We start from the raw sequence: 12476 nt of genomic DNA on the forward strand, positions 1-12476 counted from the left end.
CTTGCAAAGTCCTACAATTCAGACCTCTTTGCTTACCTTTTTTTGACACCTTGCACCTGTTACCAGACTAAAATTGACATCCACCTTTAAAAATGCTAAACTAAACAGAAAACACAAAAACTCACTGCTGTGACCTCAAGTTCATTACTTTTAAAGCTCGTAAGGATTCTACATTACCAGCAGAATTACATAGGCACATAAGCCTGCTAGAGAACTTAACTGCAATGCTACCCATCACATGCCAAGAACAGCACTGTTTTTTTGTAATAACAAGTATTCATGAAGCAATGCTTTTAACTCATTCTTACAGCAAACATCCTTTCATAAATAGCCTAAAACATGTTTGCTGGAATATGTTTGTGCCACAGCAATCATGAGACAAACAATTACAGTAATTACCTTCAACTGAAATCCAGTCTCATTCACCATTTCTTTCCATCCACCTTCCTAAATATACAGGAGAAGAATGTTCAGTTAGTGATTTAAGAATGCTGCAGTTTTTGCAAGTCTCTATGAGAACCTACATCAAAGGAGCTTCTCCAGTATGCCTGGCTTCTGCCTCAGCTCCCCTCCCCATGTCTTTTCAAGAATCTGGGTTAAGAATAACCAATCATTATGTTGTGCTTACATACTAATCTCCCCCCAGAAATCCTCTTCTCAATTACCTCAATCTATCAGCTGGGAGCAGGAGCCACACTGCTTTGTCTAAAGAAGAGTAGCTAACATATTTTGCCTCTGAGATTACCAGCATCTCCAAGGACCTTTGCATCTCAAGGCAGAGAGCATACAGATGACAACAGTTTGCAGTGCACATGCATGACCTGGCTCAGGTGTACTGCTGGTTTTCCACTGTTTTCAGCTCCCATACATCAGTTCACCCACATACTGTACCACGGCAAACATAGCTGTTCAGTCCAGTATTTGGAAATCTCTCATCAGAGCACAGAAAAAATAAGAACTACCAAACATCTCCTAAAGTTGAAAGTTGCAGAATGCAATGCTTAAGCTGACAACTGAACCACAACTTCTGTGACAATGTATTGTAGCAGTTTTGGGCCTCCACACATGAATGGATGATCCAAACCACAAAGCTAAAGAAACCATGGATATCCAAAGAGTGAATTGGAAGCCAGTGCTGTCCCTGCAGTCAGCAGTATAGCACAGTAACTACTTCAGCTTTAGCCCTATGGAAGATCTCCCAACCAACATGCATTAAGTTCCCAATAGGCTATTCCAAAGAGGTGGAAATTCTCTCTTAGGAGCCTTACAACTTGACTGGAAAAAAATCACAAGGTAGATTAGAAGGGCAACTATACAACCGCAGGCTGCTCTCAATAAGCTTTTAGCTGGACAAGCCTTTTCCACCTCAAGTTTATTCACATTGTCTATCTTTCCTCCTGACACAGAACAAGTTATGGGTCAATACAAAAGATTGAAAGGACATTATCTTAATTAAATAATCACTAAATAATGTATATAGAAATAACTTTACTATACCTGCATTAAAAATGCATAAAAGATTTTGTCTTGGCAAAGAACAGGATGTGAAGCCACACGTAACAAGAAGTTTTCCAGACCAATTCTTCTTCTTTCTACAAAATCTGGATCCATATTATCTGCTGATAGCTTATGCCAAACAAAGTCAGCCTAGTTAAACAGAAGAGTGTCAACAGTAAATTAAAAAACAAACAAAACAATGCAAGCCACAGTTTCAGTTTCCTTACCCTTTTTTCTGGCAAAGGTGGAACAACAATATGTGGGTAGGTAACTGACAAATAATTCCTCAACAACTCAAATTCACTGTAACGTCGCCACAGGGACTCCACTGGGGCACATTGTCCCTCACTCTGGGACTCAACAGCTCTGAAAGATAAAGCAGCAAATTCGAACATTAGTGAGCTATCACTTACTCCCTCAAAAACCATCAGTGCAATTAGACCAAAAGCCCCAAGTATAGTAATGACTACTGCATGACTTGCCCATAACCTAAAGCAACCTTAATTAATTTCATGTCTACATACTTAATTCAAAAATATTTATAATTTCTGCCTGATAGCACTTGAATTTGCTAGGAACACAGGAAAAGTGAATGCACTTACACATCAAAAACAAACAGGTATGTCACAATCAAGTAAAGAGACACATGTGGCTTAGTCCACACCCTTATAGAAATAGCCCTATTTCTCTTGGAACAGTGTTAGGTTCAAAGTTAGTAAAATTTCATGAGTACCTGAAGGATACAGAACATTATAAGAAGAAATTTACTATTCAGTGGGAAAGTCTTCAGAGGATAAAAATTGTCTTGCATACAACAATTGATACAGTTACAAATACAACTTTAAAAATATTAATATATTTTACAGGGTATTTTTAGAAAAAGAAAAAATTTCAAAGTACTTCCAATTTTCTTTTTTTGTTCAAAGTGAGATGTTTTTATATTTAAGGACTAAAAATGTAACAAACTAGCTAGAGCAAGCAGGTACAAAATTGATGTGTCTGAAAAATTCATTGAAGACTTAAAACCAACATGACCTAGCAAGGTAATAAAGGATTTTCTGTTACTATAAAAGGAGAAATCATTGAATATAGGACTGGAAAGTAATACAAATACTTGACAAGAAAAATCATTTTTCATACAAGACATTCAAAGAAACAGAAATACTTTGCAATATCATAAAATAAGCATTGGGTAGCAACACTTCCAACAGTTAGCATATGCCAGAATAAACACAGAGAGAGAATTCACACAAGGCACTTAACAGAAAACAGTGATGCCTATTTCAACTTTGTTCTTCCTTTAAGTGACTAACTAGCACATAAAGCACTGGCATCAACCTACATGGAACAGTACTGACTGCTGAGTTTGGAAGGGACCTCTGCATGTCTGTGATCCAACTCCCTTGCTCAAAGCAGGATGTTCTGAGCCACATCCACTTGGGTTTTGAGTCTCTCCCACCACACTGAGCAACCCACTCCCATGTTTGACAAACCTCAGAATAAAGAGGTTTTCTTACTTTTACGTGGAATTTCCCATGTTTGAATTTGTGGGCACTGCCTTTTGCCCTCTCTCAGCATCACAGAAGGAGTCTGACTCCATCTTTTTTACCTCTCCACCAGGTACACAACTGCTAAAATCAGCTGTCTCTTTCACAGGCTGAACAATGTCATTTCTTTCAGCCTCTCCCTGCAGGTCAGACAATCCAAGCCCATAATCATCCTCACAGCCCTTTACTGGACTTGCTTCAGTAAGTCCACATCCTTCTGGTGCTGGAGAATTCAGAACTGGGAACAAAAAATTATGAACTACAAGTAGTTACTCATATGGCATTTAGTAGAAGAGAATGCTACGTTATTTTTTCCAGCAAAAGTCAGGCTTTAATTCAGCTGAATTCAGTTCTTGAATTCATAAGAACTTTGTGAAGTTTTAAAACATCTAAGTAGCACACAAATTATTGATCATTTTTAAAGCTATTCTTAACCTACATGGTCAGATTTCTAATGATCTTACCGAAAAACAAACAATCCCACTCTAAAGCTGCCCCAATTATTTGATACATTTAAACAAAATACAAGGTGCCTCTATTTGTGAGCCCTCATTAGAGAGGAACAGTCTTGCTATATGCTTTGGTTTAGTTACGTCTTAAGGTGGAATAATGTCATACAGAAGAGTGCAAAAGAAACTTTTTTAACTCAGTAATCTGCAAAAAAGTTTTATGTATCTACCCATGCCTTGGGGAAAGGAAATTCATTCCAGGTGACTGAATTTGTAGGGAAAAAGAAACTTCACATGTAAGAAGAAAAAAGGATAAATTCACAGCATTCAACACAAACTGCTGCAGATCAAAACTATTTGAGAGTGACTCAAGAGGAAAAGGCAAGTACACTACTGACAGCCACTATTCACACTGTCAGCATCCCACAGAATTCTTCCCTATTAGAGTATTTAAATTCAATGAAGCTGCACCTGCAAATACTGAGTTCTGAAGAAGGTAAGCTCAGCCTAGCCTGGACTGACAGGCTCTGCAGCATTCCTCCCCACACTAACTGCTGCACCATTCAAATATTACAAGAATACTTCAGCTCAAAGCAGGTATCTAGTGATTGAACTATTGATGAGTAAGAGGTAAATTTGAATAGATAAGGAATTGAGCTACTGTGCCTCAAAAGATTAAGTGTTTAGTCAAAAGCTGAAGGCACAAACATTGCATTCCTGGAGGAAAAACTCCCAGCAGGGTTTGGTAAACAATCTGGCCATTTAAGACACTCACATAAAAGTACTTCAGAATTACAAGTCCTTTTTATCTTCAGCTTCAGTAGCCTACCAACCAGCTGCACTGACTTACACCATGGGATTCAAGACTTCCACATGGGTTATTGTCAAGGCTTAAGGAAGACTGCTACCATCAATACATGATAGTATAATGGGGACCCTGCCTGAGAACAGGCTGCACAAGCAAGCATAAATAGGGAGATAAGAAAACATGGGTCAGGACTGCCCTGAGAACCCAGCCACATCCCAGGAGGACACATCTGTCCTGCAGGTACAGATGCTGCTGTGCCAGCCTTCTGACAGGAGAATGGTCCATTTCTATAAGCATCTAAATCATGCTTATAAATGCTCCGTAATTGTTTTGCAGAGTTAATTAGAAAGTAAGAGCAGCAAAGGCCATGCTGAGCCTTAACTGTGGGGAAAAAAAAAAAAGAAAAACCCTTTCTGAACATGCCTATCAGCTTTGTATTTGCTACAATTAATAAGAACTCATCAGTTATTTGAAAAAAAACATAGTAGTAACATCTCAGTCCACATACATTCAGAAGAAAACTAAATATTAATCAAAAATTTTAAAAGGTCATTTGGGAGCATAACACTTCAGCAGGAAAGGACCACAGCTTTATAGAGAAGCCTAGTGCTACATCAGCACAAATAACTACCTTGTTACTTGAAATTTTATGCCCACACAGGGCGTCAAGAACTCCAGGAGGAAGGAAGCAGACTGCCAGACCAGTTCATACCACTCACTGCATCTACGCTGCCCACACTGAAGACACTAAGGAAGTTTACTACATCTAAAGCCTACTGACAATTTATTCTGATAAAGCAGATCTGTGGACAACAGCTAGGCTTCCCCCAGTCTCAGTTAATCAAGCTTTACAACCCTTGTGAGGGACACAAAAACCTCACACTATACCCTGAAGAAAAAGATTAAATTACTACCAGAGAATCTTGAAGGTCAAACCTGCCTGTGTAGTTAATTCTTTCTTAACTAGACAGCATCTGATACAACCACCACAGAGTGTGTTAAGCAGCTTGACATTATTCTCATTTCAGATCATACTTGTTTCCTTTATTCTAACATGCATTTATTCTCAGTGTCTCAGGAGTGTAAACACAGCCTTTTACAGCTGCTTTTATCTTCAACAGGAGAGGACCTATATAGCACCTAACAAAGAAGCCATGCTTCTTAAATTAATTGATTTGAATACATTTAGGACATTTTGAAATTATTAGTATCAATTGCACCCCCCCAAGCTTACACCCAGGCTTAGAGTAAACCCCCAGGCTGTGCTCTCTAAAGCACAAGGCTGCAGAGTTGGGTAAAGGAGGGGAGCAGCAAAGTTCTTTGCAAAGCTGTGGTGGGACAGCAGTGCACAGCCTGCAGTTAGGAGCCTGTGTCAGCACCATGGCCTTTTAAATGAGGTAATAAGAGTTTGAAACAGCATGGATGGATTTAGGACAGGCAACCAAGATGAGAGAATTTTTTTTTTTAATCACACCAAAAATGTCTCTGCCTGGTTACATATGAGGTCATAAAATATCACCAATTACAAGAGCATTTCCTCCCCAGGAACACCATTTCAGAAAGGAAGTAGAAATCCACAAAGGTACTCATTAGACTTAATACCTTCACTACCATCTAATTTTTTAGACCACATTATGAACTCCCCCATTACATGCAAGTATTGCAGACCAGTCTCAATTAAGATTATAATCACTTGTTGACATTCAGGCAAACTTCTCAATTTGTTTTGGTTCTAAAAACACAATATAATACTTGTACAGTCTTCAGGCAGGAAAACCATATGTTTCCCCTTTAAGTACACTTTTAACAATGCAAGTTATTCATCGAACAAACCAACCTACCTAAAAAAATTAAAAAGACAAAATTGAAACCTTCAGCTTTTATATTTATAACTGATGTTATCATAACCAATTCAAAGATTACATTACTCCATGTCTCATTTATTTGCCTTAATTCAAAGTGTCAGTGTGAAAACTTTAGTCTATTTAATTAACCTCTTCTCACTTCCCATTTAAAACTAATTATCTTAAACGAGGCATTAAATAATTCTGAATGCAATAAAAGATGAATGGCTGTGAAATATTAAATCAGACAAGAAGGAAATGCACAGGTTTATTTCCTTGTAAAAGCAATCATCTCTTCAATGGCAGAAGCAGTAACTCTGTTTTCAACCTTTGACCTTCCAGTGTATGAGAAGTGACACTTCCACTCCCTGTAGTGGGCAAGGTTCACTCCCTGTGCAGAGGAACACCATTTTAGAGGGATGGGCAACTTTTTCCAGGAGCTAGTTAGAAATAGTCTCTGTATTCAGGCCTCTCAGACAGCTGATGTTTAATAATTGCTTTTCTACCTGGCAAGCTGCATGACAAGGAAGCATTTTTCTTGCCAGATGATTTTTCACAGCCAGGTGATTCTTTGGTTTTTTTATACTGTCACCCAGTTTACTGTATTTAACTGAAACATCCATTTGTCAGGAAGATGAATGATTCATAGTATCTATCAAGTAAAAATCAAAAGAAAACTAAGTTCTCAAATCCTCTGTCTTCTTTCACTTCCCAACCTCACCTCCCTGATTAAAGCTCATGCTGAATTTAGACTTTTCCCCTCACACTTTCTTTGGAGTACTTTGGACAAGTCTTCCTGACTCCCATTGGCCAAAATCTGCTCTTTACTGTTCTATCAGACGACAACATCCCTCTGTGGGCATTCCTCCTGTGCCTCTTCTCAGGAAACCCATGCCTGGGCTTTTCACCAAGCCCAGTGAGACAGGAAACTTTGATAAAGGTACTAAACAAAATATAACAAAGGAAAAACTCCTGAAATCCCACAATGCAGCACTGCTATCACTGACCTGTGGTCTGGCTAGCTACTGATTTCCAATTCCATTTCTCTCACAGAAACTTTCTTTAGAAGTTCTCACACTTTGGATGGGCAGTCCAAGGTCTCAACACTCATATCACAACTTAACTAGTGCAAAACTTTCCAAATACTGAAACCAGAAATAAGACTAGTAACTTCCCAGCCATACTGTGGGAGCAAAAAGGAAATAAAATGAGCCCCTTTGTCAAATTACTGCAAGAGAAAGCGAAGACTAGTAGGGCTGGAAACCAGGGATACTGCTATTAAGTGGTCAGATAGCAGGCTGCACAAACTTGTGCTACTTTTTCCTAAAGCCACATTTAAAACAGAACAAAAAAAATACATGCTTGTCATCATATTGTTTGATTGGGAAGGGCAGGATAGAAATCTTATAGTCAGCAGGGATGAAAGGAAAGTGAACTAAATGGAAGTGTCCTACTACAGAAGAAATAGTTTACTTTAAAGGAGACCAGGAAAAAAAAAGGCATTCCCTGTACATCCTATAATTAAAAGTACAATACCACAGAGCTCTTTAGAGATGCTCTGCATTCTGATTAACTTTCAGCTCTGTCATGGAAATAACAGGTACAAAGCCAGGAGTCAGACAGAGGGGTTTATTCTACCTGAGTTCTTATAGTTTCATGCAGACTCTGCTAGAAGACACAGCTGCCTAAAATTCTAACAAGCAAGTCTGGATTTAAGGAAGATCCTTTTTTGGATATTTGCTACTTCCCTTATAGAAAGCAAGTGATACGCTGAGCACATCTCAAGTAGGAATATTTAGCTGCACATCTTAAGAATATGTACTTGCCTTAATGCCATTTCCCACAAAGAGGTAGAAGTGACCTCTGTTCTCACAGGGAGAATATAAAAATTGATTATTTTTAAATAACTGTATAGTTTAACAGAAGCTGTGAAACAAACTGACATTATGACTAATTGAATGGAAATAGCTCATCATTAAAAAAATCAAATTAGCTAGAAAGGTCTAAAGCAAGAAGTTTTGAGGAAGCACAACCCTTGGAATTTGTTGACACTGCAGTCTACAGCAATGGAGTTTGTTTTGTCTCAAAGAAATGTATCCACATCAAAGTATAATATCACACTAATAAAAAAAATCAACAAAAGTCCCGCAAAAACGTGAGCACAATAATATTTTTTTTCATTTAAAAAGAAAAACTAAGTAGCACCATCAGTTGTATTTTGAAAACATTTTCACCAGGAGCAGTGAAATTTGCATGTTAAAGGCTTATGCACTCAGCTCCTGTTCTATAATAAATATACCATGGTCGTAATTGTATCCATCTCGTGTCTCTTATTCACCCAGATAGAATTCCTCAATTCAAACTGAAATTAAATCCTAGATAGCAGTAATGGCAGAAACCCAGTTCATATAAACATAATGCAACTATTATTAAGTGGTCTTCCCTTTATATTACTATAAACAGTTTTATTCTTCAGCTACAAAATATCTTATTACCCAGACAAATTACTGTGAAGCCCACCTACAGCTACAGGCTCAGCGGGAAGCACATTTAATAGCCACCAATTATATTTATGCAAGAAGTTTTGCCTTCTCAGCAAAAGGAATAGAGAACCTATTTTATTAGAGATGTGACAAACACACATTTTCAATCGCTCTGTGACAAACATGTAATTGGTCTCACTATTTGCTGACCACAGAGTAAAATAAATCTTAATGAAAAAACACAATCTGGCCAGCAAAGTACAGTTTTGCCACTATGAAAGAACAACTGGGAAAGACCAGTGGGAGCAACTCTAAAGTAATGCAAGGATGACTGGAAAAGGAGATGCAGTCAGCATGTTCTGGGGCTGCATAAAACTGCCCCCAGAGTATACTTCATATCACAGTTAGGCCCAAATGATTCCAATTTTCTTCTCTTTTCCTTCAGAAATATCATTACAATAAAAACAGCACTACTTACATGAGAAGGTGTGATCTTTAATATCAATACACTATAAAAGTATTTTTAAGCATCTGAGCAACTGTCAAAGAGCTACAATATTTGAAAAAATGTATGTCTATTTTGGATTTTGTTCTTTAAGTTTAGCAAAAATACAGTAAACTTATTCCAAAAGGCCTGCAGTCAGTGTGACTGGTGTGTGCATCAGCTAAACAAACTAAGAAGCCTTTTAACCAGCAAATAGAAGGCTAATGTGACAGTATTACAACTTGAACTCTTCAGAGCCTTTGCAAAATGCAACTGCTTTGTTTCAGAAGGTTTTCTTTGTACAGCAGATAATTCCAAAGGCAAGGCCCAAAGGTTAAAACTAGTAATATAAAGAAGAGCTAAACAAAACTCGTAACAAAGTATAATATTGAAATTCTTGCTTCAGCTGAGTAACATGATCCCACATAACAGGAGTCATCTGTTACTGTTTGGGAAGGATAAGTTAGAAGAGATTTTAAAGTTTTGCTCACTATTCAATACTTGAAATTTTGTGTTTGTGGTACTGAGAATGTTTATCATACTAATAGTATTAATCTTGTTAACACAAGAAGATTAAGAGCAGTAAGTTCCCTAGTGAAAGTTCAAACTAGTATGAAGAAAGGAAATAGTTAACTAACTCTAACCCTTAAGCCATCTACAAGGAGTATGTGGTAATCAGACCAAGCAAAACTCTTCAAATATAAGCTGAGCAATAAATTTTGACCACATGACATAAGTCAGGAGACTTCTTTTTCTCACCATCTCAAGCAGGCCTAACGTTACTTTAGACCTCTCTCACATTCAATCTCACAAATACGTGAATAAACTTGTCCAACTTATGTCCAAGAAATAACCAAGCAGTTGCTGGCATCACTTTAATGCAACAGCTTTCAAGCACACATTTTTCCACCTAGCTCCAAATGAAGAATTACAGTACACAGTTACACAAAACCAGCACTAGTACTGAACTGGAGATAGCTGCCAAATTTTCACAGGAAAAGATCCTCCAGAGTGGGTTGATAACCAACCACGTAACAAAGCACAAAACAGCTAAATCCTTTCATCAACTGTACCTGATTATTTTTAGGGGTGGAAGGAGAGAAAATCTGTTTAGAATGCACATCCATGTACACTTGAGACTGAGCTCTCATCACCCACCTAGTCTCAATGAGGTAAGCAGTGTATGTTTCTTGTATGTTCATGGCATTCCTCCCAGTCCGTTTTTCTGCTTCTGAAACCGTGATTTCCATTTTCTTTGCCAAACAGTCTTCCATCTTTTTAGAAGAGGAAAATAAAGATTCATGTAACATTAACCACACAAGGCAAAGGCTACTAACCTTGCCTCCCCTTCTCCCACACCACATTTGTTCAAATAAGACAAGTCTCTGTGGGACAAAGGCTTTGACAGGGTTTTACTTTATACTTATGTTCTGTATCACATTTTCAAGTGAAAACTGGAAATCTGCTTTAGGGGGAAAACAGAAAAGTCAACAAACTGACAACTTCAGGTACCAAAAACCACCCTGAGCCAGGAGGATACAGAAACGAGAAATATTTTTCTTTACAGGTAACAAAGTAACATTTTTTAAAAAAACAAACACGCTAACCCAAATATTTTCTATCCAAACACTTCCCAACTACCAGTGAATTCCTCTTCAGGACACCCGGGACACATGCAGGGACACATGCAGCCACCTTTCCCCTTTCACAGGAAATAGAATATATCCGGACCAAGATGTTTTTTTTTTTAATCTCTCAGAGGAGGATCGTTATCTTTTTTTACACGCTGGCCGCCAGAAATCAGTAAGGATCACACGCCCACCATGGAAAGGCAGAGCTGCACTGAGCAGGGAGGGGGAGTCGCTTGTGAAAGGGGGGAGGGGGAGACAAAAACATAATTGATACTAATAAACAATAATCTGACATTACGGACGAGGGCAGAGGGTGGGTGCACAAAGCTCTCTCACAGCGGCCAGGACGGGGCTGCAAAGAGAACCCCGCAGCTCCGAGGGTCACGCTGCACAGCTCTGCCCCGTGCTCCGCCGAGCAGGGCTCGGCCCCAGGCAGCGAAGGAAGGGCTCGTCCCACCTGTAGCCCCTTCCCGCCGCGGCGGGCAGCGCTGAGCGAGCGCCCGGCCCCCCGAGCCCCGCCACCCTCCCCGCCCGGCCCGGGCAGCGCGCTCAGGAAAGCCCGGTGCTCGCCCGGCGGAGCAGGCCGTGAGCCCGGGGAGGGGGACGCTGCCCCTCCGCCACCGCCCTCCGCACCCTCACCGCGGCCAAGGGCTGCTCCGGGGGCGACAGGGCGCCGTCGTCTTCTTCCTCTTCTTCTTCCTCCTCTTCCTCCTCCTCTTCCTCCTCCTCCTCCGGGCGGCTGCCGCTCGGCTCGGGCTCGGTGCTCTCCATGGGGCTCGGGGGCTCGGCCGCGGCGCTCCGCGCAGGCGCTGAGCCGGGCTCCGGGCGAGCCCATGGCCGGTCCCAGGGCCGGGCCGGGCCGGGGTGTGTCCGCGGGGCGCGGGGCTGCGGGCGGGGGCGAGCCGAGCCGGCCCCGGCCCTCGCCGCCCTCCGCTGCCGCCCGTGCCCGTGGAGAGGCTCGATCCGGGGGTGCTGAGGGCGTCCTGCCCACCCTGGTGCCCAGAAGGGGCTCGTTCGTGCCCCTGTGCACGGCCACCCTTCGCTGTGACCGTGCTCCGCTCGCTCACAGGCAGCCTTGAGCCTCCTGTCCCTGTCCGGGACAAAGCTCCCCCCGGCCCCTCACCAGCACTCTTACAGCTGTAAATGTTTATTTCTAAAATTTGTTTTTTGTCGTTGTTCCCCTCTTAGTTCTTAGGTCACCGAAGAGTTTCTTGTGCCATGCTTCACACACCTTTCCTGCTTGTTTTTTGGTTGGTTGGCTGGGTTTTTTTGAGACCCTGTGTTGTTATAGCAAATAACACATCTTAAACAAAAATTAAATTCCATACGAATGGGAAATATTTCGGACACTTTCTCATCTTTCATCTATAGCAAGATTTGTCACTTTCCTTTATTGAGTCTCTTTCAGCGCTTTCCCACAGGATGTTTGTTAGCGTTAGGCAGCTCAGGTTGTTTTTTGAAGCCCACCAGCCTGTTATTCCCCCACTCACTCCTTTAGCAGTAGTGAAGGACTCGGTCATGCTCTGTTCCTTTGGCCTCACCCTCCTGGCTGCCAGCCTTTTCCATCAGCTCCCTGCCAACTGTGGCTGAACATGCACAGGTGCTTTTTCCTGCCCAACATCTCTGCTGAGGAACACCCAAGGATGTCCCATCCTGCCTGTCTTCCTCAGGAGGGACTGGAGTAGGTAAAATCTGCCAAGTTCAGCTCTGGGGAAGCCTCTGACGCTATTTAA

The 12476-nt window shown here is 40.9% G+C and overlaps 1 protein-coding gene across 2 annotated transcripts in view; it reads right to left on the reverse strand.

Moving 5' to 3' along the window:
- The window catches only part of SNX4 (sorting nexin 4), a 32780-nt gene extending 21229 nt beyond the window's left edge, over window positions 1–11551 (reverse strand). The window contains exons 1-5 of one of the 2 annotated variants that reach the window (XM_053948326.1): window positions 11383–11551; window positions 10271–10386; window positions 1725–1863; window positions 1498–1647; window positions 400–447 (exon numbers count right to left, since the gene is read on the reverse strand). In XM_053948326.1, coding sequence (XP_053804301.1) covers window positions 400–447; window positions 1498–1647; window positions 1725–1863; window positions 10271–10386; window positions 11383–11514 — 585 coding nt within the window. In that variant the 5' untranslated portion in view covers window positions 11515–11551. The remainder of the gene's footprint in view (window positions 1–399; window positions 448–1497; window positions 1648–1724; window positions 1864–10270; window positions 10387–11382) is intronic. The other variant, XM_053948325.1, reaches the window with a different exon arrangement.
- Between the last annotated feature and the right edge of the window lie 925 nt (window positions 11552–12476).

The sequence above is a fragment of the Vidua chalybeata genome, chromosome 7, assembly GCF_026979565.1.
Source record: "Vidua chalybeata isolate OUT-0048 chromosome 7, bVidCha1 merged haplotype, whole genome shotgun sequence".
Classification (NCBI taxonomy): Eukaryota; Metazoa; Chordata; class Aves; order Passeriformes; family Viduidae; genus Vidua; species Vidua chalybeata.